At 41.7% G+C, this 26,126-nt stretch overlaps 5 protein-coding genes and 1 non-coding gene across 7 annotated transcripts in view; 3 read left to right on the top strand and 3 right to left on the bottom strand.

The window, feature by feature from the left end:
* The first annotated feature begins 21 nt into the window (after window positions 1-21).
* On the top strand, window positions 22-1,523 carry LOC111076203 (tumor suppressor candidate 3). The gene is made up of 4 exons (XM_022369887.2): window positions 22-236; window positions 353-1,079; window positions 1,152-1,314; window positions 1,386-1,523. The coding sequence occupies exons 1-4, from the start codon at window positions 150-152 to the stop codon at window positions 1,399-1,401; spliced, it is 993 nt and encodes a 330-aa protein (XP_022225579.1). The 5' UTR covers window positions 22-149; the 3' UTR covers window positions 1,402-1,523.
* Window positions 1,471-2,632, bottom strand: LOC111076209 (polyprenol reductase). Its single transcript, XM_022369898.2, has one exon. It carries the CDS (start codon window positions 2,529-2,531, stop codon window positions 1,560-1,562), a length of 972 nt encoding a protein of 323 aa, XP_022225590.2. The 5' UTR covers window positions 2,532-2,632; the 3' UTR covers window positions 1,471-1,559.
* A 311-nt stretch (window positions 2,633-2,943) lies between these two features.
* LOC111078375 (epsilon-sarcoglycan) lies at window positions 2,944-4,965 on the bottom strand. Of its 2 annotated transcripts, XM_022373029.2 has the most exons (5): window positions 4,312-4,965; window positions 3,839-4,243; window positions 3,654-3,758; window positions 3,432-3,563; window positions 2,944-3,369 (listed from the first exon to the last, which is right to left on the bottom strand). In XM_022373029.2, exons 1-5 carry the CDS (start codon window positions 4,866-4,868, stop codon window positions 3,258-3,260), a joined length of 1,311 nt encoding a protein of 436 aa, XP_022228721.2. In that variant the 5' UTR covers window positions 4,869-4,965; the 3' UTR covers window positions 2,944-3,257. The 2 variants fall into 2 exon arrangements, with proteins under 2 accessions (XP_022228721.2, XP_022228729.2); XM_022373037.2 differs by lacking the exon at window positions 3,654-3,758.
* Window positions 4,966-5,409: 444 nt separating this feature from the next.
* On the top strand, window positions 5,410-6,874 carry LOC111078390 (dolichyl-phosphate beta-glucosyltransferase). The gene is made up of 4 exons (XM_022373047.2): window positions 5,410-5,608; window positions 5,675-5,849; window positions 5,929-6,325; window positions 6,384-6,874. The coding sequence occupies exons 1-4, from the start codon at window positions 5,543-5,545 to the stop codon at window positions 6,724-6,726; spliced, it is 981 nt and encodes a 326-aa protein (XP_022228739.2). The 5' UTR covers window positions 5,410-5,542; the 3' UTR covers window positions 6,727-6,874.
* Window positions 6,875-7,034: 160 nt separating this feature from the next.
* Window positions 7,035-26,126, top strand: part of LOC111078358 (tyrosine-protein kinase Btk29A) — a 52,853-nt gene continuing 33,761 nt past the window's right edge. Inside the window, exons 1-2 of the mRNA XM_022372999.2 lie at window positions 7,035-7,482; window positions 8,844-9,142. Of these exons, the coding sequence (XP_022228691.2) occupies window positions 8,888-9,142 (255 nt within the window). The 5' untranslated portion in view covers window positions 7,035-7,482; window positions 8,844-8,887. The remainder of the gene's footprint in view (window positions 7,483-8,843; window positions 9,143-26,126) is intronic.
* Window positions 18,347-18,419, bottom strand: Trnak-uuu. Its single transcript has one exon. It is a non-coding gene; the product is annotated as a tRNA-Lys (tRNA).

The raw sequence follows: 26,126 nt of genomic DNA, 5'->3' as shown, positions 1-26,126 counted from the left end.
ATGACTGATAGTTCTCATGGGGCTATCGATAAGTGCGACAGTCATCATCAGCTGCATGCCCCGCCGGAAAAAAATATTTTTATTAAAACGTTTTTTCTGTGATTTTATTGCTGTAATTAGTGCAAATTGTTAACTAATTTACTGGCAAAATGAGGCTGGTGCGCAACACGCTGCTGGGCGCGCTACTGGTGCTCGCCGTCTGCCTGATCTATGCAGCCGCACAGGCAAAACCAAAGGTTTGTTTTTGGCCACGGCCACGTCACTTTGGGCCCGCAAAGAATCCAGGAGCTGGGGGCCGGCAAAGCAATTATCCAAAAGGAAGTTAAACAATGTGGCTTCTTTCTACTTGCAGACGGGTCTCTCTTTATCGGAAAAAGTACAAAATCTGGTGGAAATGAACGCCAAGAAGCCGCTGCTGCGTTTCAATGGGCCGAAATTCCGGGAATATGTGAAAAATACACCACGCAACTATTCAATGATTGTGATGCTCACGGCGCTGGCGCCGTCACGACAATGCCAGATATGTCGTCATGCCCACGACGAGTTTGCAATTGTGGCCAACTCGTACAGGTTCTCCTCGGTCTATTCCAACAAACTGTTCTTTGCCATGGTCGACTTTGATGAAGGCTCCGAGGTGTTCCAGCTGCTGCGGCTGAATACTGCCCCCGTATTCATGCATTTCCCGGCTAAGGGCAAGCCCAAGGGCGCCGACACCATGGATATACATCGTGTGGGCTTTGCTGCTGATTCCATAGCCAAATTTGTGGCCGAACGTGTGGATGTTACCATACGAATTTTCCGTCCACCCAACTATTCGGGCACTGTGGCCATGATCACACTGGTGGCCCTGGTGGGCAGCTTCTTGTACATCAGACGCAATAATTTGGAGTTTCTGTACAACAAGAATCTGTGGGGTGCCATTGCGGTGTTCTTTTGCTTTGCCATGATATCGGGCCAAATGTGGAATCACATTCGTGGCCCTCCATTGGTGCACAAGTCACAGAATGGCGGCGTGGCCTACATACACGGCTCATCGCAGGGACAACTGGTGGTGGAGACATATATTGTCATGTTTTTGAGTGAGTTTTACAGACCCAGAGCCCCTAAAATGATGTGTGTTAATGTGTTTTAATGTTTTATTGTATTTGCAGATGCCATGATTGTCTTGGGCATGATATTGCTGATCGAATCGGGCACATCAAAGGGCCATAATAAGAACAGAATAATGGCCATGGTTGGTTTAGTGCTTGTGACAGTATTCTTTTCATTTTTACTGTCTGTGTTCCGCTCCAAGGCGCAGGGTTATCCCTATAGGTAAGTAACTCCTTGCCAGAACGATATTCCATTATTATAAGTTATATATTTTCCCCTCTTCTTCGTTGCAGTTTCTTGTTCAAATAGAATCGACTGCGCAGTGTGCCCCCCCTTACATCGTTTTGTAGTTAAAAATCTGATTAAACGAAGCACCGATTTTTTGCGTGTGTGTAAAAAAACGACTTTAATAAAATTCCACTACTAAATTATTTGTACAATAGAAAAAGCAAGTCTCGCTCTCTCTCTCACAGCAGATATGGCAGTATGGCACGACGACGCTTGGGATAGTCCTTGAAGGTCTCCTTGTACCATTGATGGCTGAGCAAGGCATTGATAGTTTGATTGCTGACCACCCACAGGAACACCAGCTTCCAGGTGCGCACTGGCGTGAACAGATCCGCCAGGCAGAAATATATAACCACCTCGAAGAACATGTGTGGCGAGGATAGCAGAGTGAACCAACCGCCCTTGGGCAGCAAATGTTGCTCCGTCTTCACGGCACCCGTTTTGGCATCCTTGCGCAGATTTACCAATATCATGTTGCTCGCGTACTGCTGATGCCAGGCAAACAGAAAGACCAGCAGGTAGATGACATGCAACTGGGAGAAACTCTTGCGCGTAACCTCCGTGGGCTGGGAGCCGCGCACAAATCCCGCCGTATTGGACAGCAGCGAGACAATGACACCAAAGTAGTGCACAAAGCCCACGGCATAGTGCGACAGATTCATTTTGCTCTGCTTCGAAAAGATTTGCACAAAGTTCGTCTCGTAGAAGCGCCGAATGCACTGCAACGTGAGCATCACTGTGCCCAGCAGAGCCGTCGTAGAGTCCACTTGCACTTTGCGATTGCTGGGACCGCCGCACACCAGATCCAGAAAGCGCAAGGCATATTCCGGCGCTGCAGTTTGGTTTGCAATGGAGGTGGCCAGCAGATACAGCGCCAGCAGGGACCAGCCAAAGGCAAAGATGTAGAAATGCTTGAACCAGGCTTTGGGCACTTCCAAGTAGCTAATTAGCGCATCGGCCTCACCCTTGTGGCTATGCTTTCCATAGCGAAACGATTGCCGTATGCTGTTCGGCAGATGGGACTCCAAAAAGGTCATCAAACTGCCAAAGAACACGATGGTTGCGATGAAGATGCAGAACGCCAGTTGTGTGAGGTTTATGTTGTAACGATCGATGAGCTCCTCCACGGAGCTGATTACGGCGAGCGCCATGACGAAATTTCAGACTGTTCTTATGCAAAAAAAATAAATTTAAATGGCTGCAAACTTTCTCCCGGTTTATCTTTTGCGGTACTTCCTAGAGGTGACACCGATGGAAACATCGATGCAGTCCCAGCAAAAGCTTTTATCAGCTAGACTTTAAACTTTTCGGAAACATCGATGTTCTATGGCGACTATCGATGTTACTAAAACAACAGAAACGCAGGAAGGTATGTGGGTAAATACCATGTTAAATTTATTATATTAAATTCTAGTACAGTGGAAGTTCGGAAATTAGAAAATTAGAATTTGTTCCTGGGGTTGTTCTAATTTCTGAAAAGTTATAATTTCTGTTAAATTTTACCATCAACGATCACCATGTTACGATAACTTTTACGAGCGAGCTTTTTTTTAAAAATCAATCATTTATTTATTGCCACTATTCAAAACTGTTCAAAACTACTTTCGATTATACATACATGCGTGTATATGCTATGCTATATGCTGTACTACAAATGTATATAAATTGATTAATACGATATGGTTCATGTGTGTGTGTGTTTTTTTTTTGTCCGGTAGGTAGTATTTGGTGTATCCATAAGATAAGTATGTTAAGCGATTGATTAGCCTGCAATATTGCTTTTGTTGTATTTTGAGGGTTTGTTTTGCTATCAGAGTATCTGTGGAATAAAGCGCTTTTCTTTTTGGTTAACAATACAGCACTCTCGGCGACATTTGTCATATGTCCACGCCATTGCGGCCCAGTGTGCCGCCAGTATAAGGCGGCGGCTTGGGACGTGGATAAATGCTAGAGGTGCCACAATCCAGCTGATAAAAGCTATTGCTGGGACTGCAAATGCAAACAAATTATTAATAATAAATAAATAGGATTTTTTGTGGATTTTTGCATACCTCTGAGAACGCATGCTGATATTGTCCAATAGATAATTGGGATCTTTAAGGCTTTTCAAGGTGTTTAGAGGCTGATCCGCACACTTGACCATCTGCACAGTGGAGGATATGGGCGATTCAAAGAAAACAGAGCTGCAAAAAAAGTCAAAGGAGTGGCTTAAATAATGGGACCAAAATGGTTTTAGTTGGGAAAAATGGAAACCAAATAAATTTGAATATCACCTTTCGGATTGATTATCCGCCTCAGAATCGCTTGGCGCTTGCGCACAAGACTCTTCGCAGATGTGAAAAATGTTTGCAAAGAAAAACTCCGAGTGCGGATCGGAACTAAAGAAACAACAAAATAATAATAATAATAATAAAAATCCAATACATTTTGTTTGATGACTCTCTGTGTGCCAACTCACAATTTTTCATGCTGAAAGCACAACACCGCCGAGAGCATGCCCATTAGGATGGCAAATATCATGCCGGGTATGGCAAAGGCAAAGGCAAACTCATCGATGTAGTTGCGCCGCGGCACATCCTCGCGTGTGATGCCCATCCAGCGATCGTTGTGCAGCTGCTCATCGCCGCTTGGCTGCTGTTCGTTCTGCTGCTTGCCGCTGTGGTAGAGTATTTCCGTGGGCGATTCCAGGCCCACCATCTTAAAGGCACACCAATCCAGCTTGAAGCCCACATTCTCAAAGATCTTTTGCACCGAAGTGCGCTTGTATGTGCAGGAGGGCAGCTTATACAGCGGACGCACTTCCTCCTGGAGCTCCTTGAGGCGTGGCGAGAACTGCGCCACGCTGCCCACATGGACAATGACGCTGGAACGAAAAAAGAAAAAATATAAATCCAATTTCTTGGCTGGATACTCTTTGAGTGCACCACTCACCCCTCACGCTGCTGTGGACGCAGCGGTAGGCGTCCGCCCATGTTGACAGCCGACTCCATAAAGACCACACTGAGATCCTCCTTGCTGCTGGGCCACAGATCCTTGCGAAAGATATTGCGCAAGTTTTCCACGCGCCCCGGATCCATCAGATGCACCCAATTGAGATTATCAATCTTCATTTGGACCACATTCGGTGTGTGAGACTTCTGGCACACAGACATGGCCAAGGCCGTGATGCGTGTCTCAAAATTCTGACGATTCAAGGCAATCACCTCGATGCTGATGGCCTTGCCCGCCTCCATCTCCGGCGGAGTGCCGTAGAGGAATCCCGCATGATATTCGTGGCTGTACTCGTAACGCATCCAAGTGGGCAGATCCGGATAGTCACGCATTGTGGGACGATAGCTGAACTGCTCGCTGATTACCTGGTGCGTCCAATTGAACAAATGCGGTTCGATTTTGTACGTAAAAAGTTCACCCACATTTGCCTGCAATGTGCCGGCTGCGCCATTGCATAGCAGCACCAATGCAACAACGATTAGGAGTAATAACTGCATTTTAGGGGCTGTCACCGATTCACATTGACATTTTAATTGACCATAAACAAAATTGCGAAAAGGCAATGAAAAATTCCCATGGTGTGTATCTGGCCGGGAGAGGCCCAGAGGAGTCTCTGCTCTCTTGGAAAAGAGAGCGCAGGCGCACTTTGTGTTTGCTGGGATGGCTACCAAACCACCTGTTGAGTTGCTGCCTCTTATAGGAATCATATAACTCTGTTCATAGTTATTTATATTGCTTTAAATTGTGGCACATTTAAATTTCAAAAACGGTTTCTGGCCTGGCAGTGTTATTCCTTTACATTTCAGTATTTCTCGTATATGTTTCTTAAGGTGCAGCCACACTTAGAGATGTGCAGTGTGAGCGATAGATGAGAATTAAATTTGATGTGGTAAAAATATAAGAAAAACAATATAAAATTAAACAAATATGAGGCGACAGAAATTAATAGTTGTTTAAGACCTTAAAGAAAGTCTCTTGAAATAAAAATAAGCAGCTTAAAAATGTTGAGCGATAGTTCTTATCTCTTATTTTCACATCTCTAAATTGTTTTATCAGCTGCAAAATTCGGCAATAAGAAATTCCCAGAAAAAATACGTGGCTTGCGCGTTTTTTTATCTCGCACAAATTGGAGAAGTAATGTCTGCCAACAGGTAGCCCAATCACACCCACAATGTGTCCCTGTTTGCTCCAGTTATTATTTTATCTGCTTGCGGCAGCAATCGCAGTGGTTTTTGTGGTATGCAAAGCGAAACAAACACACACCCCTGAGAAAAAGTCTTGTTAATTCTTTAATTTTGTACAGATTGTGACTGTGTTGCTGTATAAAACAAAACCCTATCCGAATATAGTGAGACACGCGGATGAAAAATCGTTCTTGGATCCACAGAGCATACAAACGATCGCCTTTCCCAGCATTGAGGATGCCCCAACCTTGGAGCTGAGCGTGATTGTGCCGGCATACAATGAGGAGAAGCGTTGTATGTTGCTTGTTGCCTTTTATGGAGCAGTCACCTGTGCATGAGTAATCCATCACATGATTTTTTGTACATTTTGCAGTGCCTTCCATGTTGGACGAGTGCCTGGCCTTCCTGGAGGACAAATCAAAGGGGAAATCTAATTTCAATTACGAGGTGATTGTCGTCAGTGATGGCAGTGCCGATGCCACGGTTTCCACCGCACTGCGCTACTCCAAAAAGCTCGGAGCTGAGAAGGTGCGTGTCCTGGAGCTTGTGGAGAATCGCGGCAAGGGTGGAGCCGTCCGCATGGGCGTGCTGAGTGCCCGCGGGCGTCAGTTGCTCTTTGCCGATGCGGATGGTGCCACCAAATTCGCAGACTATGACAAATTGGAGGAATCTTTGTCCAGCCTGGCGTCAGAGTGGCGACAGGATGGCATAGCCATTGGTTCGAGGGCACATCTAGAGGATGATGCTATTGCCAGTCGCAGTTTTTTCCGGTGAGCAGGGAAATAATCAGAAAACGAATTTCTTAATAAGAACTTTTTTTTCAACCAGCACCATTCTGATGCATGGCTTCCACACACTCGTCTGGCTCTTTGCCGTGCGCTCTGTACGCGACACCCAGTGCGGCTTTAAGTTGTTTACACGATCCACGGCCCGTAAACTATTCACCAGCCTTCATGTGCAACGCTGGGCCTTTGACGTGGAGCTGCTGTATCTTGCCGAGCGCCTGAAACTGCCCATGTCCGAGGTGGCTGTGCGCTGGACAGAGATTGATGGCTCCAAGCTGACACCATTCTGGTCGTGGCTGCAGATGGGCAGCGATCTGGTCATGATCTGGCTGCGGTATACGGTGGGCGCCTGGCGTATTGCTGCCATCGAGAAGAAGGAAAACTGAATTCCATTCTCCCACTAGCATTTTGAATCGAAATTTCTGCTATTTTCCGCTTTTAAATCTATTTTTGTAGGCCCCGTAAAAAAAAGAATACTAAGTATATAAGCACACAGTATTTTTGTGAAAATATAAAAAATATAACTCAAACGCATTTTGTTTGGCGCCTTCATTTCGATAGTAGTCATCGTTGCGCAGTAATGTCAGTATGTTTTGGTATATTTTATTAAAAAATACCGAATTATGGTATATCGATCAGCGGCTACAAGAATCAACCTTGCTGCAAAGGCTGCGTCGGCGCGTTTTGTACGGTTTTGATAGCGACATATGGTTTTAAATTCAAAACAGTCAAGTGGTTGCACGAAATACACTATTCGAGGATTAAGTTAATCCGCTAGAGAAGCAGCAGCTCTCATACATATATCCTCCGTCGCCGCCTGTTGCTCATTGCCTGCGTGTGTGTGTGTTTGTTTGTGATGGTGTCTGTGTGCGTGTCACAGCTGTGCCTGCGATATTGTTTATAATTTTTTTGCCTCCATGTCCCACAGGCGGTAAGTATGCAAATGCATGCTGAACAATCCGGTCGGTTGCCGTTTCCACTAGTCGTCGTAGTCGTCGTCGTCTCGCGCGTTTTGTTCGCCGCGTAAACGAAAGTGATTTGTGCCGGCTGTTCCGGGGGCCAGATCCATAAGATCGCCGCTGCCACCGTCGCGCTTTTCGGTCGGGTCATTGCTTCAAATTGCTCAATCAACGGCACTTGTGGTAAGTTGGTGTTGGCACAGTTATCACTAGTTGTTCCCGCTCCTCCATTCTCACTCTCTTTCTCCCTCTCTCTCTCTATCTCTGTTCTGTAATATCAAATTTCGTCTTTTGTTCTTTGTTTTATCAGCACAAATTGTTTTCATAGTCGGGCCAGAGCTGCGCTTTAAAATTTTCGAATACATTTGCCGATAAGCCTCTGACTCGAACATGATAATTTTCTAATCCGATTGGGTTTCCGTTTCAAGTTGGAATTTCTCCTTGCTCTTGCCCACGCCAGCTGCTGCAGATTTGTCAATTCCATATTTTAGAATAATAAACAGTATGAAAATTATTCGCAAAAAGATTCGCCACCATTTGCGTGGCGAAATTCAAAGTCACAAAAAAAAAGACAAAAACGAGTTGCCAGCCACGCCCGCTATAGCCCCAAACATGTCTGCGTATGTGTGTGTGTGTGTGCGTGTCCAGTCAGCTCGCTCTCCAGCTCTGGTCTGTTGTCTCCTGTCCCTGTCTACCTCCCCCCTCCCCGGGAAGATTTATGTACATTTTGTGCAAAGGATGCTCCACCGCTCTCTTTGCAGCGGCTCTGTCTGATTAAAGCGCTTGAGGATGAGTGTGTGTGTGTGTGTCTGGAGGGTGAGCAGATCTACAACAACAGTTGCGGGCGTCCCCTTTGTGTTTGTTGTTGTTGCTAGTGAATTTTTCGCTTTTGTTTTGTTGCATTCGCTGCTTGCAGACTTGGACGTGTCTGTTCTTGTTCTGTTGTGTGATCAGTGATTTGCCCTGGAGGCGACTCCACTCCGCCAGCTGCCTTGCTGGCTTTTTGTTGAAGTGTGATAATTCCAGAGAGTGGCGCGCATTGCTGTTCTTTCCTCTCCGTTTGTTTGCTTGCACGCTTCGTTTCCCCCACAAGGAAGAGAGACGCTTCAGGGTAATCCTTTAATCTGTTTTGTACAACTGGTTCGGCTCAAGGTCATCCACTGCGATGATCATTGTCCGCTTGGAGGCTAATTAATTGTGCATTTAATCGCTCGATTTAATGCCCGACTTGTAGAGGAAGTCTCTCTCCTCTCTTCCATACTGATTCTCCCATGTAGTTTTGTCTCTTCTTCCATTCTGATTGATGTCAGCCGTAACGCCCACGGCAATTAGTCAGCAGCGGAGGTAACTCCCAATGTTCCACGGTCAATGGCTTAGGGGGCACCGCCGCCACACACAACATTCGCACGCCCACGCCCACTTGGAACAGATTTATGGCCTTGTCCCCCTGGTGTTGTAACCAATTTTTATTTTTGTCTACTTCTAAAACTTAACAAAAATAAAACACTTTTCATTAACATGAAATTTTGGTTGTTCTTTTCCAGACCATCATCATCATCATCGTCATCGTCAGCATCATCATTGCCTGATGATGAGCACCAAGATGCAGAGGAATGCCCATAACCATGGCAGCATCAAATCTTCAGCTTCCCTCCGCTCCAGCAGCAAATCCTTTCAGGCCAAAATGGATAAAATGTCGGAGCATCTGTACGATGTTGTCAAGAGTGGTTCCATGGTGAAGCGTGCCCAGAACAAGAAGCGTTTCACACCGGTCAACTATAAGCATCGTTGGTTTGAGCTTACCAAGCGCACACTCTGCTATTTCGATGTGGAGAATGTGGAGGTAAGTGTTTTAAGGCAAACCAAGTAAGATATCGACTGAAAAATCGATCATTTTATTTATTAACTGCTCAATGAAGTGTCATTGATATTTATTTGGGTACCTATGGATATCTTTCAAAGCTTAATAGCATATAGGAATCGTTATTTATCTTAAAATTTGAGTGTTTTGATTAAATATTCGATAAGCTACAATCGTGAATCGATAATCCTAATTCATGTTTCGATCGTAGGCAGGATTATAGGCTCGTCCTTATTTTTATCGATAAATAATAATCGCAAACTAATCGCTATCATAAACCATCTCCCGATCAAAAATCGCTTCCTAATGGATGATATCAGTTATGAGTGCCACATACTTCTCCTCTTCCATACATATATCATTATAGGAAAAGTTACTCCCGTTAGCCAGTTGTCAGGCTCCCCGACAATGACACGTCTTTGTGGTCTTTGAAGGAGGCAGGAGGAGGCAGAAGGCAGAAAAGGCAAAACAGAACAAAACAGAAGAGAAATTAAAGGAGAGCCGTGTCCGTGTGCTTTCATTATTCATGTTCAAGTGTGCGTCTCATCTTGTCGTCATGGTTTCGTCATTTATTGCGTCGTTATTACGGCACCTACGCCGGCTACCAACCAATCTACGAACCATCTGGAAGGAGCGGGGCAACAGGGATGGATGTGGGTGTTAGGAAAAGAGAATGAAATGAGAGAGGAGAGAAGAGAAGAGGAGAGTGTAAAAGGTTACTCTACCACACGCAGCCGGCTGCTTTCGTTTCAAAACAAATGTCGGTATTTTTGTTGGGACACCCCCCATTCTGTACCCCTCTACCCGCTACTCTCCAACTTTCCCACACATCCTCCCTTCCAGTCTCCAGTGTACGAGTATATTGAATGGAAATGCAAAGCAACCTTTGTGGTTGGTCTACACTGTAGAGACTCTACACACACACAAAAGCAGCTGTTTCCCAACCCAAAAAAGCCGGCGAAAAACTCACCCCCAGGAAAGAGTCAGTGTCAGTCCTGTGCCAGAGTCGTATCCCTATCCCTGTCCCTGTCCCGTTTTTCGCTTCCAATTGGAAAGTAAAGTTTGGAATATCCTGGATGAACACGAACGCTTAACGTGGCTCTTGGTCGGGTGGAACGACGACAGGAGACGAATGGTTCATCGGCCTGGTGCCGGGAGTTTCTAGCGGTACTTGGTCGAGTTCGGACGTGCGTTAGATGGCACTCTCCGCGTTTTGTTTCTCTCCATTTACTCGATCTGTCTCACATTTAATTGTTAATAAATTCTTAAACAAGTAAATACATTTATTTGGAACTTTATCTGTGGTGCATCCTTTGAGACTTATTTGTGGTGCTGTTGTTTTGATGGCAAAAGGAAAAGCGTTTCCGGCTGCGCTACCCTTGAAAATTTGATTGGTTTTCAACTATTCCCCTCTGCTCTCGGGCCGCAAGCACCCACCCGAATCCACCCTTATTTCGTATATGTGTTTTTTTTATTTAGAAATTATTTTGCCGCATTTTCCATTGAAATATCGAAAATCAAACTGAAATTATGCTATAGAGTGGGTTTAATCATGAACATCCTTTTATAAGCTATAAATACTAACCGAAAGAAAGTCGTAGTTTGAAATACTTTTGCGTATATAAAAAACATACCCAAAAAACGGTGAAAAGAAAAAAACCACAAGAAAACGAGAAGAGAGAAGAGAAACCAACGCCCCACCCAAGGCACAAAGTTTTTCAAGTGTATCCTTCTGCCGCTGTATTGGTGTATCTTCGTGTGTTTGTGTGTGTGTGTGTGCGTGTTGTTGTTGCCGCACCCCGAATATCCTGTGTGCCTGTGCCTAAATTAAAAGGATTATCCACTGGACGCGTACGCCTCTGGCTGCAAAATATATCTACATAACATTGTAGCTTCTGGGGGTAAGCATTCTCTCTATGGTTTGGGATTGGCATGGCAAAGCCTTGGGGATTTTCTATAGTTTTTCCATTTATGTAGAAAGTTTTTGCATTTTCTAATTGAATTACATGATATTCTGTGTTAAGGGAGACGCCTAAAATGATGCAACAAAATTTGTTTATGGAAGGGAAATAAGAACCCTAAATGGGACATTTATTATGCGAGAATGATTAAGTTAACTCTGTTTTAGATTTTAATTAATTTTAGAAAATAATAATATGGTCTGCCTGTGTTTTATTTTAAGAAAAAAATCCATAGGCAATGGCTTACAAAAGTTTATTGATAGGAAAATGAATCGAAAACTAAAGTTAATTGTGTTTTAGATGTTATTAAATAATTCCTTAAAACTGGAAAGAGAACAGACCGAAATTTGGGACTAAAGAATGAGACTTTAAGGAGAGCAAAACAACGAAAATACAAATTAAAAATTAAGATAGACTAAAAAAGGGCAGCAAAAAATTCTCCTCCAAGATCCTCTAAAGATGGAATACCTCTCGTGACAACTACCAACGGTAGTCGCACCAGTAGCACCCCCACAACAACATGAAGTGTCAATCACTTTATTATCCTATAATATTTCCATCCATTCATTTCATTTTTTCTACCCCTGCTGCTGCTGCTGTTCGATGGGTCGGTGGGGGGGATGAGGTTCGATGAACTCATGTAGAAAATGTTTCGTTTAATTGATTGATTCACGCGGCCACCCCTTTTGTGGAACAGTGTGCAGAGGATGTGCTTCCATCTCCAGCTGCTTGCGATGGCTCTTCTTTCTTCCTTGTAATTCCATGTCCGAGCGGTCCTGTCATGTTTATTGGGGTCATAGCCTGGACATAGAGAGCGGGGCCTGATTAATGGGCCAGCCAAGTCAGCCAGCCAGTCAGCCAGTCAGCGAGTGCAACCGAGTAGCCACCAACCGGACCATCCACGTAGTCAACCTAGTCATTGCACTCCACTCCCGCCTCCTGGACTTCATCATCATCGCCGTCGTAGTCATCGTTGTTGGAGTTGGCGGAGTCGTTTGCGGACATCGTCGACGGTTGTGTCATTAACCTGTCATAAAAATCGCAGCTTGGGCTCCAATCGTAGTCCCCAGTCCCACGAGTAGAGTGTAGAATACTCCCCTCCTCCTTCTCCTTCTCCGCCCTTCCTTATTTTCTATGCCTCACCGCGGTGGTATGCTAATTGAACCTGGGACTCTTTTTGTTTGCAAACACTTTGCAGGTTCTCTACGGTCTCTCTCTACGTCTCTCCTTCTCCTCCCCTTTCGACTGGGTTCGTTCTGCTCTCTAATACATTTCGCGCAGATTAAGGCTGTAAATAACAATTTTCCTTTGAAAGGAGGCGGTTACGAATGGAGCTAATGCGTGTTAAATAGAGAAATGAAGATGGATATACTTGAAAGTGGTAGAGAGACGAAGGTGGAAATACCCTTCCTTTAGGATTATATTAAGGATTATAACTAAAATAATTTGGGATTAAAATGCATGGAAAAATATATTTTCCTGCTATATAAAAGTAGAAAAGTTTTGAGGGAAATGATAGAATTCAGAGCAGAAAAATATTAACAAAATTTTAAATATTTATGGGATCCTTAAGTGGAAATTAAAAATTGCATTTTAGTTGGAAATGTACGAATTTTATTGCTTTAAAATAACTTTGTGTAGAGTTTAATATGCTATGAACATCAGGGTTTCCTGGAAACATCAATTTATATCCAATCAAGGTGATAAATAATAAAGCGCTGCCTTTCCAAGCTCTATTTTCACTTGCCAAAAAAAGAAAATTTATAGTCGAATATTTATTTGACGATCACTCAAACGATCTCCCATATAAATTTATATTTATAGAAGAGAGATCTCTGAACTCTCTTCGTCTACAACATTCCCACATGACCCATTCGTAATTTGATCAACCTACCGTGTCGTTGTTCGATACTTGAAAGATAATTACTTTAGGTACGCATACGCATGGATGGGCAATGTTTTATGGGTTTCCCCTTGGCCGTCGTCGTCATAAAATATATATCGGCAAAAAGGGTTCGAAGAATATCTATTTCCAATGCCCAATGCCCCCATTGCCCTCTGGGCTAATGGAGGTGCCATCTGCATTTACATACTATATAACCCATTCCTCTGTTCGCTCGTAAAGTGCCTGCCCCACGACATGTGAGTGTGTGTGTGTGTGTGTGTGTGTGTCTCCTAATCCTTGCCACCACCGGTAGCCACTTTTCAAAATGAAGGCGCAAAAAGCAATATTTTTTATGACTTTTTCGGGGAGGTTTTACGACGGAACCAAAAGTGTTTCGGTGTCTGCGCTCATCAATCTGCCATAATTGTTGAGAATTTTCAATTAGACATTCAAATTTATCACCAGAAATGGACTTGGACTTGAACTAAGGGGTTCTCTCCTTCTCCTTTACCTTAAGAGGAAATAAGAGAAATTGTGTGTGTGTCCGTCTGTCTGTCTCACTGTCTCTGGGGATTATTACTCATCGTCTTGCATTTTAAAATTCTTCACGAATTGACACCTTTAGGGCCTCCATCCACCCCACCCCACCTTCTGCGCCACCGCCAGCTCCATCATCGAAATGGCTTAAAGCCGATTTCGTAGAATTACAAAAAGCCAACCCGCAGCAGCAGCTCCACCGCTGGTCACTGGTCGGATGGTTGATTCTCTTTTTTTGATTTTTTGTTGTTGTCTGACAAATTAGCAGAGTCTTTGGGCTGTCTTTGGTGTCTCGCTGTTTCGTGTGTTCAAGGTGGTCTGGTCCCGTTTCCCCAATCCACAATCCACAATCGGTTCGGTTTGTTGTCTTTATGCCTTTTATAAATCTTCTGTCTCTGCTGTGCATTTTGTTGTTGTTGCATTAAACTCGAAATTGGCGCCAAAGTCAAAATGTTTTTGATAAGCTTTAAGGGGTCCCGCCCGTCCTTCATCCTCAATGTCTCTACAGATGTCACCTCTGTCCGGGCCAGCACCACAAATGTGTGTATGGCATGTCTGCATGTCCTAAATATCATTGCCATCAGTTGCCTCCGACCACTTTCGGGGCAACCTGATGTTGCGGTTGCCCCCAGAGGAAGAAGGCCAGGAAGGCCAGGTTGCAGTTGCAACCGCAAGGCGGCTGTAAGACTTAATAAAGCCTGATTACAGTTACTTTTTTGTTCGATACCCTTTGAAAAGGAGTGGGGTATATGGGAATTGAAGTGCAATAACAAATATATTAATAGAAGAAAACATTTGACTTGATTTCAGCCGGAACTGTCTTGGAATAATAATAATAATAATAATAATAATAATAATAATAATAATAATAATAATAATAATAATAATAATAATATATATATATATATATAATTAATAATAATAATAATAATACACTTATATGACACAAAATAATCAGTAAGTGGAAAGGGCACCAGAAGAAAATTTAGAGAATTTGATTCTTAAACGAAAACTTTTATAAATATCCATAAATGGTATAGGGTATCAATTCTTCTAAACTCCTTGCCCCCCAGTCCCTATTCATGCAACATCCAAAACGTGACAGCTGTCTTATATGCTGACTAATTACCGCCACTTTTTGAGAGCATTTACATATGAATATGCATAATACGCGCATGATTATATGCCCCCAACACGAACCACCGCATATCAATTGTGCAGAGACCAAGCCAAGCCAAGCCAAGCCCTTTTTGTAAACACTTGTAAGCAATTATGAATCATAATCAAAAAGGTAACACTCGAAACAGCGCTCCAAAGCTGCGGATCGAAATGGAAATCGAAGTACATATCATGCCAGTCACAAGAGTCACAAAAATAAAAGTAAAGCCCGAAAGAAGTAACAATAAATGGAATTATATGGGAAAACCTGTTGGTCTCCTCTCACCCTCTCTTCAGTACATGATTTGCCTATTAACGTGGCCCCCCCCAAGAGATGGTGCTGATGATTCACTCAATGAACGGCAAAGGTGAATGCAGAATGGGAGTACTTATGGCTGGTACGATATATCTTTCGTGACGGGCATGCCAAATGAAGTTACATCTCCTCTAATGAGTTGAGTTAATCCCTAGGAATCGAAATGTGATATATAACCAGGGGCAGAGGAGCGGAGGCAGTCGAAGATATTCCCTGCTGAATCCTTTTGTTTGTGGCAGCCTAGACGAATGCTTTGTTCACAAGGAGACCACCCCCTCTCCTCCTCTGTCTTTCGGCATTCTGTGTTCATCGCATGGCTAAGCTTTTCATGCTTCATTATGCTGCAGCTCCCTGGAAATGAATGAATTCTGCCTCATATTTATGCTGTCTCGTCTCCGTCTTCGTCTACGGCACCTTCTTCTTTTGTCTTTTGTCGCCCACGGAACCTGGGACATTGAGTTATTACGCAGACAGGGTCGTCCGTCCCTGTCCCTTGCCGTTGCTATTAAAAACTCTACTTGGAAAACTCAACGCCCATTCCCTCCAGTCCGATTCCCATAGCAAGTGAGAGACTAAGCCTAAACACCTTTTACGCCTCATTATCATTGGGTTGGTTATACGGTTGGCAGGGGGGATGGGATGCTATCGTATAGGGGCTCCCAATAAACAAACGTTTAATTGGAATTATGTTTAAAAATAAAACGCCTTTCTATTGAAAAAAAAAATCAAAAACGAAAAGTTTGAAGCTTTTTTATTGGCATTATCGCCTCAGCTATTTCCGCTGTTAATTTGAGGCTCACGAGACAGCAACACCGATCAAACCAAAAAAATAATACCCAAAAAAAAAAGAAAAACAAAAAAAAAGCATAAACCGATTCCCAATAATTAGAAATCCAAGCCGGTTTCATATAAAGACCTGTGTGTGTGCGTGCGCGCATGGATGGGTACAGTGTATATAAAAAATATATGGCTAAAAGATCAGATATTTTGAAATCGAATTTTGATTTGCTTAAAATAATACAAATTTGAAGTAAAGTAATTTTTAATAACAATTTAATATTTGTATTTAGTATTTTTTTGTGTAATTTGAGCACCTTTTAGGTTTATTTATTTTTGTAAATTTTTAGCCCCTTATTCTTTTATTTCCATGTAATTTTGGTTGAACATTACGAATATCATTTCCATTCCATACATTTCGCCAATTCCATTATGTCCCTTAAGGGAAACGGACACAATTCGTTCATTCCCAACGATCCACTACGATCGCTTCGGATGATTTACCGAAGAAATCCCAAAGATCTTTTTCAAAATTTCGTTTCAAATATAATTGAAACGCATAGAATTTGGAACATTTTTTAAGTCTTTGTCTGCTCAATGAATATTTACATTTACATGAAAAGCTCCTACATCAATGTAACGCACTGTAATTTCTCATACGATTACGATGCCGAAACTTGTCTACTTTCGTATTCAATAGTGTTATCATGAGAGATGGCTTGAATGGTCAGATAGCGTCTTCGACTGGTGGCTTTAACCGCAAATGTTGCCTCGCGCGTCCAAGATCGTTGAGAGCTCGTTGTGGCCCCCTCCAAACCCCTCTGTGGTTTGATGATTGATCTTATCGCAAGACGCGCCGCTCCGTGAGTCATCATAAAAAACACACATCATTTTCTTCCTCCTCAGCAGCAGCAGCAGAAGCAGCCACAGCAGCAGCACCAGCAGCAGCAGCCGGCCATAAGTTGTTAGCTGTTTTGTACTTTATGGCCAAGAGGAGGAATAGAGAGAGAGGAACAGGGAACAGGGAGCGGTGTGCGGTTCGGGTTCATAACTCAATGTGGGATATGTCTTCGCGGTTCTGTTTAAGCCGCGTGCGAGATTTACTTTCCTCATTTCATGGCCCACACAAAGGCCGTTTGGTAAGAGTACTCTTCACCATGGGATGAAATCAGTTTTAAATGGCTTGAAAATACTCCTTTATGTTATGGGAAAATAAGTTTCGAATATTTGAAAGTCATTTAGCAAAGTTCTCATAAATAAATGTTATGGTAGGTTTTAATATCCTCTTTAACTATGGGGACAGCGAAAGAAAATAAAGGTTACTTTATTTCAGAAGGATAATACTGCAATATAATCCGCTGAAATGGCTACATATTCGTATACATGATATACCAATTAAATCCTCTAAGCAGTGCTCTAAAGTCTTATCGTACCTCATCATAAGATATGATTCTCATTCCCTGATTTATCTGAACTCCTAATGATTTGTATAATTTTTATTATTCTTCTTTCCAAGAACTTCTACTGTTCCACTGTTTCATTCAACCCGTTTGTTCCCGTTAAATGCGTAACTGTAAAATCATCCAGCAATTGTTTCCAAAATATAATGCGAAAAAGAAACGACACACAAATAAAATATGTCCAAAATGATAAATGACTTTCAGCCGGTATCAACTTTTGACTTCGACTAATTTCCGTTTTTTGGATGCAATTTTCGCCAAATCAAAATTCCCCTGAATGTGTCATGTAAAGATACTACCCAGCGGATACCAGATATAAATTGCAGCGACTTGTCCACACGACGGACCGTGCCGGATCGTGCCCGTATGGCCCCATCCATAGGCCTGGTCTGGCCTGGCCAATGATTCAATCTGTTTGGCATCCACCCCGTTTCCGGCTTCCATTACAGTCCCACACTCTCTTTCTCTGCATAACTCTCTTACCCCTCCCTCTGGGGGATAGTGGACTGGTCTTCTCTCTCTCTCTCCGGTCATCACTTTTCTTTTGGCAGAGGAATTATAAAGGGGTATTAGAAAGGGGTATATTGCCTTGGAAGAGATGTTGGCAAAGCAGTGGGTATAAATATGCGAGCATCACAATAACAATGGACACTCTAGGGTATCAAAGGCTACGCCACACAAAGCTATTCCTTTTTGCTGGCTTTTATTTTATGTAGTTTGGGGGCGTTACGGAGTCATCGCTCAGGAATTGGCGCAGACACTGCGCTTCTGTCATGGGAGGTGGAGGAGGAGGACCTCAGACATCAGAGAGCTTTGGGTCCCAGAGCCAATGCCCCCTTCCATACAACGCCATGCAGACAAATTGCCCAGCGGGCGTTGCTTGTGTGCTCTACTCGCTGACCGACCGCCCTCTTCCTGTCCTAATTATGTTGTTGCACCTCGCACCATATTTTCATTTTCATGAATGAAGCCCAGCCTCCAGGCTCTTTCCCACACTCTAAAAAATATGAGAAGAATGTATGGAAAAATAATTATTAAAATATTTTAAAACATAAAACAAAAATGAAAGAAAAAAGAAGAAAAAAATTGGATCGCCCGAGCAGGGACTTGAACCCTGGACCCTTGGATTAAAAGTCCAATGCTCTACCGACTGAGCTACCCGGGCACTTGCCAACGAAGGCGCCTAAGCGATACAAGAGCACACGAGCCGAAGCGAAGCAGAGCGAAGTGCAGCGAAAGCAAAGAGAGCGTAAATGATGTGAGAGTGTGTTTGTTTGCGGTAAATGCTTAGGTGTGTTTCCAATTTATGTGTGACTTTGGCAAGCAAAGCGCAGCAAAAGCTAAGAGAGTGGGTGGGCGAGTGGAAGAGGAGGGAGAGTGCGTGCTGTTTGCTGTGAGAGAGTGTTTAGCGCAAATGATGCTTGCTTTAGGTGTGTTTCCCATTTATGGGTGACTTTTCCTTGTATTGTAGTTAATTAATTGATTAATATTGGAAATTTGTAGATTCCTTGAGGAATTTCTGACTTGGTTGCATATTAATCAAAATTAACTGAGCGTATCTTTAGGGAGTTATATTTTCATTTGTGTTGTGTTTATTATTCGATGTTTTATTCTGCAGCGCACCTTAGCGTAGCCTTAGCTTTTGCGCACATGTTTATTCGCGTTTTATGTATTGTTTTACAGACAAAAGGCAGTACATATGTACATAAATATGTATGAAATATATTTATAGAATATACCATACAGTGTTAATATTTCTTTGGTATATTTTTGATTAATATTGCCACTATTACTAAAAATAAAATATCATGCATATCATTGCATTAAGAACCCAAGCGGAACTTATGTCCCAGCGCTAAACCATTTATTGATATACCAATTAGAGTTTCCATTCAATGGAGAACCGAGAACTTAACAGTGAACGACCTCCTCAACGTTTTTCTTTGGATGTGTGGTGCATGTTTTTCCCTCGATGCCTGCAGGAAAATGCATTTATCAAAACATAAAAATAAACACAAATTGCTTCAAAAATAGACAAAAGGCGGGGCCTTGAGTGAAGCAGGGGAAGAGTATTTGAACAGCTAACCAAGCAATATCCAACGAGAGATGCAGAGATCCCGAGTGTGCGTAGGGGTATTCCCTCCACCTCCTTCTGTTTCTGTTCTTTTCGTTCGTTTTTCCTTTACACATCTATCAAATGGTTGCGGTGCGAGGCGGGGGAAAAACTCTTTTGCGCTCGCATGTAATTATTTGATACTAGAGATAGATCTTTCCATATGGGATATCGGTGGGGGGATAGGAATTTCGGGATGACCTTATGACTGACAATTTCCTCTGGCACATTTATCTCTTCTCCCTCTTTTCAATTATTCCTCTTCGTTTTCTTTATTGTAGACAAGTTTTCCATATGAATGTGTGCCTGTGTGTTTGCTTAATACGTTTTAAGCGCTTTTTAAGCGTTCAAGTCACGATTTTCATATTTATGGGGCGAATGGATAGATGGTGAGAATGGAGGGGTAGGGACTCCACAGAGATACATATACTAGTATTGTGTGCTCACCTTTCTGATTGATCAGATGGTGTGCGCCTGCTTGTGCTTTGTTCGAGTGTGTGTGTGGTGTCTCTCTACAAGCTCTTCTTGATCTTTATCTGACTTCGATTTTCCTTTTAAATGCCCTACAAGAGGGTATTAGAGGGTATGTGAGAAGTTTGGTAACTCTTGAAAGTAGTTTTTAATATCATAAAAATATGGTATTCTCGTTATTGAGCTTAACGGTTTTATTTTATTATTTATTTATTTTAAATTAAGAACAGTCTTTATATACAATCTTTATATTAATCAAACCCTATGGGCTCTTCATGAATTCTGTAAGGTTGTTTAGGTATTAAAAGGTATTTTGTAGGAACTAATTTTAAAGTTAGATTTAGAAAGGATCGTAATAATCCGCGCCATTAACTCTTAAGTAATACTCTGAAATTTCAGCTCAATCGGAATATTATACCACATCCTGTAAAGAAAAATATCATGGCATTTGGTATTATTTTTGTAAAAAAAATCTTACTGGTTTCCCCTAAATATTCCCCAAACTAAAAAGAGTATCACAAAATTCATCAAAGCTTTAGTTTTCCATATCTTCTGTTTTCTTATGTGGGGGTTTGTTTTTGTCTTTTCTATAAATTTAATTATTGAGGTTTTCTTCGAAGTAAACTTTGAACTTTTGTGGGTCTGCTTATCGTTAATTACATCGCCAACGCTCGGTTCCCAAAGATTTCCTTTTGTATCTCTCTCTGTTCCTCTGTGGAGTGTCTCTATCTTTGCCAGTCTATGTGATCCATCACATACGAGTATGTAGATGGATCGGATCTGTTGTTTGTGTATGTTTTTTTTTTTTTTTTTTTTGTCTAAAGAATGAAATTCCAATGAAATCGCAGTTCATGGTTTGATGGTCTTTTCTCAGGATATATAATGCAAATTTTCATGAAAAGAGAGGAAGTCATTCTTGTACGCGTTGACAGGAAGAAGGCGGCGGCGTCGGCGGCAGGCAGATGGACATGCCACATGATTTAGCACAAAATTACAGAGCAGAAAGGGAAATTAATTACTAGAACAACTAAAAACTTGTAGGATCACCGAAGCATGTCCTTTTCTGCAAGAGGAGGAGGAGGCGGGGGCTTTGGGAACCCCTCAAAAAAAATCCAACAGAAAGAAAAGGAAGTTTTCATTTTCATTGGAAAAATGCATAAATTTGTGGAACTGGAAGATCGGTTGCTCCCTCTTTTCCTGTGTTTTTTTTATTGTCTTGGGAGTGGGAGTGGATGTGGGTTGTAAAATTGAAAACCCATTACGAAATGTTTGTTTTGTTTTGCCGCTCTTTATTACAGTTATAATTTATATGAAACGATTTTTCAATCGCACTCCACATGCGGTCGTCCGATCAATCATTGGCGATTGTCAGAAGAGGGGTCTCCGGTCCGGTCGCCGAGTCTGCCTGCCCCCTCTCTGTGATCAATCGCAACGGGAATGCGATGATTCGTTATGCAGCTCAAAATATGTGGCACTTGGAACATGCCACATGAAGACGCAACAGCAGACAGTCCGGGGGGGAGTTTTTTTTTTTTATTTTTTCATTAATCAACATTCAAAAAAAAGGTTCCACTTTGATGTTTTTTCACGGAGTGAAAGATGCACTTGAAGAGTGGGAGGATTGATTGTTGCTTCAATTGGAGAGCATTTTGATCGTTTCTCTAATCGTCATTTTGTTCTAATTGTGGGAATACCATTTACAATTAATGTTTGTATGAAGAGAGTGGGTAGAATTTCTGTCTTTTGTAGATCGAATCTTTTTGATCTTGAACGGCAACTGGCATCAAATCATTTACAAGCAGTTTTTAGCATTTTGCTATCTTAAAAGAAAGATCTTTGAATATGGATCGAAATGTTAAGTGAAATGAAACTTTGAACTCAATCAACGAATTGTAATCAGATAACATACGACTTCTTAGAGTTTGAATATCTTTCTCTGATGTTCGTATATTCGTTTAATAAAATGCGAGCATGAGCCGTCAATTCCTTTTATTATTTATCATTTAAGTTAATTTAATTTTTCACATTTTTCTTATACTTTACATTCCATTTTTCTGTGTAACACTTCTCTAGTATTTTTTGCTAGAACCTCTCTTTCTTTGTAAAACTTTTCTTTCGGAAAATTCTTTTCTCTTTTTTTTATTACTTGTAAATTTAATCAATTATTTCTTTCTAATTTGTTTCCATTTCCTTTCCCATTGCATTTTCTTCACTCATTCTTTATTCATTTCACAATAATAGTTTTCAATTTCCACGCTCTCTCTACATCTTTCTTTCTAGACCTCCTTTTCCCTTCTCTTTCTCTCTCTCTCTCTATCTCTCTGTGACCCCACTCCACTTTGACCCTCTGCGATGGCAATTTTCACGTTAATCGTTTCCCTCTTTGGCTGCTCGCTTTTCCTTCTACATTTTCCAAGAGCTCCCTTTGAGCTGCTGCTGCTGTTGCTGCTGTAGGCCCTTTTTCTTCTCTAATTTTGTGCGCCTACCTGAGAAGTGCAGTGGATTCGTCTCTGCTTTGACAGTTCTCTCAATTATGCACAGGTGATTGTCCCTGTAGTCCCATTATTAAGGGTCTCCTTCTCGGCTTTCGTCCTTGCTAACAATGGGATTAAAGAAGGATATACATGGTATGTGCACCCCCGGACACAGGTGCAACCATCGTTTCATGTTTCAACCTGTTGTCGTTCCTTCTTCTTTTTTCTTTGGGGAAATTCCATGACAACTTCACAGCTCAAGAACTTACAATAGAAGACCAATTTTCTGACTGTCAAATTATGCAAAAGAATACTTGTTCTTAGAGCAGGGAAAATTGAAGGAAAAACTTGAAGAAAAAACTGAAGAAAAACCCGTAGAAAAAGAACTGTGGCAGAAGAACCACTTTTCAATAAAACTTTCCCACTGCTGCTGTTGACAGCAGCAACATCCCATCTCCCAGGCCATCCTTCGGTTGGCCTGTCCAAACGAATTAGCCTCAAGAAATGCTCCAACCATCTTTCAACACTCGATTCTGTTCGAGTTTCAAACTAATATCATTCTCAATCGGGTGTTCAGTTCCTAACTCCATTATCGTTCTGTGGGGTTTGCCCCTCGAGGCAAAAAAAAAAAAAACCAACTGCATTTCGTTAATCAATTTGATTAATTAATGCCCGTTTCTTAATTGACTTTCACTTGGGCGGAGTCTCATTTTCTCGCTAACTGGTTTTACATTTCACTTAATGAATATCAAGGGGATATAATTATGAGAGGTATTTTGTGGAAGTAAAAGGATGTAATGCATTCGCGTAGTAGGATCTATGGCTAAGGTTTCATAGAAATGGATCAATAAAAATCAAGTAAAAATTCTTGCTAAATTTCTGTTGCCTTAGACCTATTTAAAAAAAGGTATTCCAAGTCTCTAGATTCGATTGATAGTTTTCTTTTCTTTCTATCCTTGTTTTGTTTCTTGTTTTAGTTGATGGAAAATTTCCATTCCAGTTTGTTTGCCATTGCGATCTTTGCCGTTTAATTGCCTGGCAATTTTTAGCTTCAGTTTTTCCCTCAGTAAATCAGAAGCAGCTGCAACTTCATTTCGCTTATTGATGCCACATGTCGCACTGTTATGGCATGCCCTGCCACTGCCCCAGCCCCAGCCCTAGCCCCAGTCCTGCCCCAAACATATGTTCAGCATTCCCATTCGCAAACGCGCAACCTTTGAGCTGCACAGAGAGACAGAGTTCATTGACCCACAGCCAAAGGCCCAGAAGGCACAAGTTTTGTGCAATTTTTCGTAGTTCTGATTCTACTTTTTCAATTTTTCCCTTCCCCAGCCCGTTTTCCATTTCCATTTCCATTTCAGTTGGAAACGGAGTTCCGTTTAGTTATGTTTTTTTGTTCTTTGGATTCAGAATTACCCAGCTAGTACTGCTATTCACGAGAAAGTGGCACGACATATATCTACTTCTTTCTCTGTGCCTGCCCCTCTGCCTCTCTCTGTGTGGCAGTGGCATGTTCAGGAAGCATCGTCTGGCGAACTGGGTTGGTTAGTTGCTGCCACCCCATGACAGACGCCGGATGCCATCTAGCTCTGTTGGACTATTTTTCTATACCTCCCGCTGTTGCTGTTGCTGCTGCTGCTGCTGCTGTGACTCCTCTTTTATTATTTTTCGTTCTATTGCCACTTTTGCTACTGTTTGATGCCTTCCTCCCACTTTCTCCCACTTAATTTTAGATGATGTTTTTCAATTTAGTAGCTGCTTAGCTGCTTAGTCGGGGACTGAGGCATTGGCTAATAGTAATACTAGGAATTAGCTAGGGGAATGCCAGAGGAGATGCTAGAGGGATAATTTCAGCTCATCTTATAGAATGGCTGACTGACTATTGAGCTGCTTAAAGATACATATTCTCGTTCTTGGCATTAAAATTTGATACTGTAAGTCGCGTGTTTGCGTGACAGAAAATCATCATCATCTTGGAAAAAAAAATAAAAAATAACAAAATAATAAAAAATTGTTTCAAGATGTAAAAAAGTTAAAAACTTAATTGTTATACTGTTCAAAATCAGATTAAGAATAAATTTTAATTGAATAGAATATATCGAAACTTTAAGGCAGTGTCTCTCAAAAACATTTCTATTAATTTTTAAAATTTTCATTATGATTTTTATATGATTCCGGCAAGGTGACAGAAATATAAAATTATTTTCGAAAAGCTTTCTTGTAAGAACTGCCAAAAATAATTGTCAGCAAAGCCTCCCCTTGTAGGATCTGCCACATAAATCTTTTCTTGTTCCTTCTTTTCCTACAAGCAACTGGTTGTAGCCACATCCCTTGCTTATTGCTGTTAACATACCCGTCTGGAGATTCTTAATAAACTTAAACTTAACTGCCGCCGAAAAAATGTGCGCCATTTAAATTTGTATTCCCCTTTTTTTTTTCGCCGTCGCCATCGTCCTGGCATTCCACTTGATGGCACTTGACGGAGCTCCTCAGCGTTGGCATCGTCATCCTTTTTTTGCGAGGGTAATTTTTGCACGTGTGCCGACACTTGACGGATATGCGACATGGTGGGGTAAGGAGGCATGCCTGCAGGAAGAGGGAGGTTGAGAGAGCGAAGGTTGGAGTGGCTGCAACAATCGGGAAGACCCAAAAGAGCGCGCTGTGCTGCCTTAAAGCTCAATTAAGCCAAGTTAATTGGCCTAATTGACTTTGACGGCGAACAAAGAAAGACCTGGCTGGCTGGTGGATGGCATCTAAGATGGCCCATAACTTTTCTGGATGGGAGAATGGGGATATCTTTTTAGGTTACGGCGGGAAGCGTTTGGGGAGATATCTTGAGGAACAGTTGGGGGGTTCTCTCTGCACTCTGCAGGTCTCCAGTGAAATTTTAAGACCAAAGCGATAAGCACGTTGTTTGTGTCTTGGTTTTAGCCTCTCGCAGGGAGGGCTTCCTTCTCTTCTTATTGACTTATCGCTGGAACCTATCCGAAGAAAACATCTATCCAAACAAAAGAGTGAGGCAACAGCAACATAAAAACCTCATCAACAAGAACCCAGCCCCAGCCAGCTAGCCAGCCAGCCAGCAGTTGACACAAAGACCTCAAATAAATAAGCAGCAATTTGAACAAAATAAGTAAACAAACACAAAAGCTTTACACGCAGCAATAACCTACATGTAAGAATGGGTAATTGGGATATGGTTGGGGGATATGGCGACCCATAGGATACCCTAAAGAATACTAAATACTGAATACTAAAGAATAAATTCAAACAGGAATGATCATTCAAATTTAAATACATGAACTGTGGGGAAAAATAGAAAATTAAGTTAACGGATTAAGAAAAAATCTTTATATTATTTTACTTTAAATTAAAATATTAAAACAATTTAATTTAATTTAAAAATTAAACTAAAAAAGTTAAAAAATTGAAAATTGTAATTAACAAAAATTTAAATTAAATATAGATGGAAACTGAACTATTAAAGCTTACATTTAAAGAATGACATACTAAAATAAATAAATAAAATGTAATCCGTATATAGTTTCTTTTTAGTTTCTAGTTTTCTTTCAATGTTGGCCGTAATAACGATACCCATTCGAATATGCTTTCGTTTTCTCATAGTCTTTGCCTCTTCTCGGATACAAAATACCCTCTTTGTAGCACGACAATAACAGGGTAAAAATAAATAAAAACAAAGCATCAAAACCGAAAGAGACTGTGTGGGAGGAAGGGCAGAGCCAGCGACTGGGAAAATCAAAAGGGTAGAAGGGAGTTCCTCTCGTATTTTTCATGAAAAGAAATTGAACTTCCT

The sequence above is a fragment of the Drosophila obscura genome, unplaced genomic scaffold (assembly GCF_018151105.1).
Source record: "Drosophila obscura isolate BZ-5 IFL unplaced genomic scaffold, ASM1815110v1 contig_200, whole genome shotgun sequence".
NCBI lineage: Eukaryota > Metazoa > Arthropoda > Insecta > Diptera > Drosophilidae > Drosophila > Drosophila obscura.
Note: the sequence above shows the minus strand (reverse complement) of the source record. Positions and strands in the feature narration are given on the sequence as shown.

Excerpts from the sequence above, each read along its gene's own strand:
- LOC111078390 (XM_022373047.2), top strand. The coding sequence starts at position 5,543 with ATGTGTCCCTGTTTGCTCCAGTTATTATTTTATCTGCTTGCGGCAGCA. Across the intron at positions 5,609-5,674 it reads CAATCGCAGTGGTTTTTGTG|ATTGTGACTGTGTTGCTGTA; the intron begins GTATGCAAAGCG and ends AATTTTGTACAG. Across the intron at positions 5,850-5,928 it reads ATACAATGAGGAGAAGCGTT|TGCCTTCCATGTTGGACGAG; the intron begins GTATGTTGCTTG and ends TACATTTTGCAG.
- LOC111078375 (XM_022373029.2), bottom strand. The coding sequence starts at position 4,868 with ATGCAGTTATTACTCCTAATCGTTGTTGCATTGGTGCTGCTATGCAAT. Across the intron at positions 3,564-3,653 it reads GCGGATAATCAATCCGAAAG|CTCTGTTTTCTTTGAATCGC; the intron begins GTGATATTCAAA and ends CTTTTTTTGCAG. Across the intron at positions 3,370-3,431 it reads ATCAGCATGCGTTCTCAGAG|TCCCAGCAATAGCTTTTATC; the intron begins GTATGCAAAAAT and ends TTGCATTTGCAG.
- LOC111076203 (XM_022369887.2), top strand. The coding sequence starts at position 150 with ATGAGGCTGGTGCGCAACACGCTGCTGGGCGCGCTACTGGTGCTCGCC. Across the intron at positions 237-352 it reads CCGCACAGGCAAAACCAAAG|ACGGGTCTCTCTTTATCGGA; the intron begins GTTTGTTTTTGG and ends TTCTACTTGCAG. Across the intron at positions 1,080-1,151 it reads ATATATTGTCATGTTTTTGA|ATGCCATGATTGTCTTGGGC; the intron begins GTGAGTTTTACA and ends TTGTATTTGCAG.
- LOC111076209 (XM_022369898.2), bottom strand. The coding sequence starts at position 2,531 with ATGGCGCTCGCCGTAATCAGCTCCGTGGAGGAGCTCATCGATCGTTAC.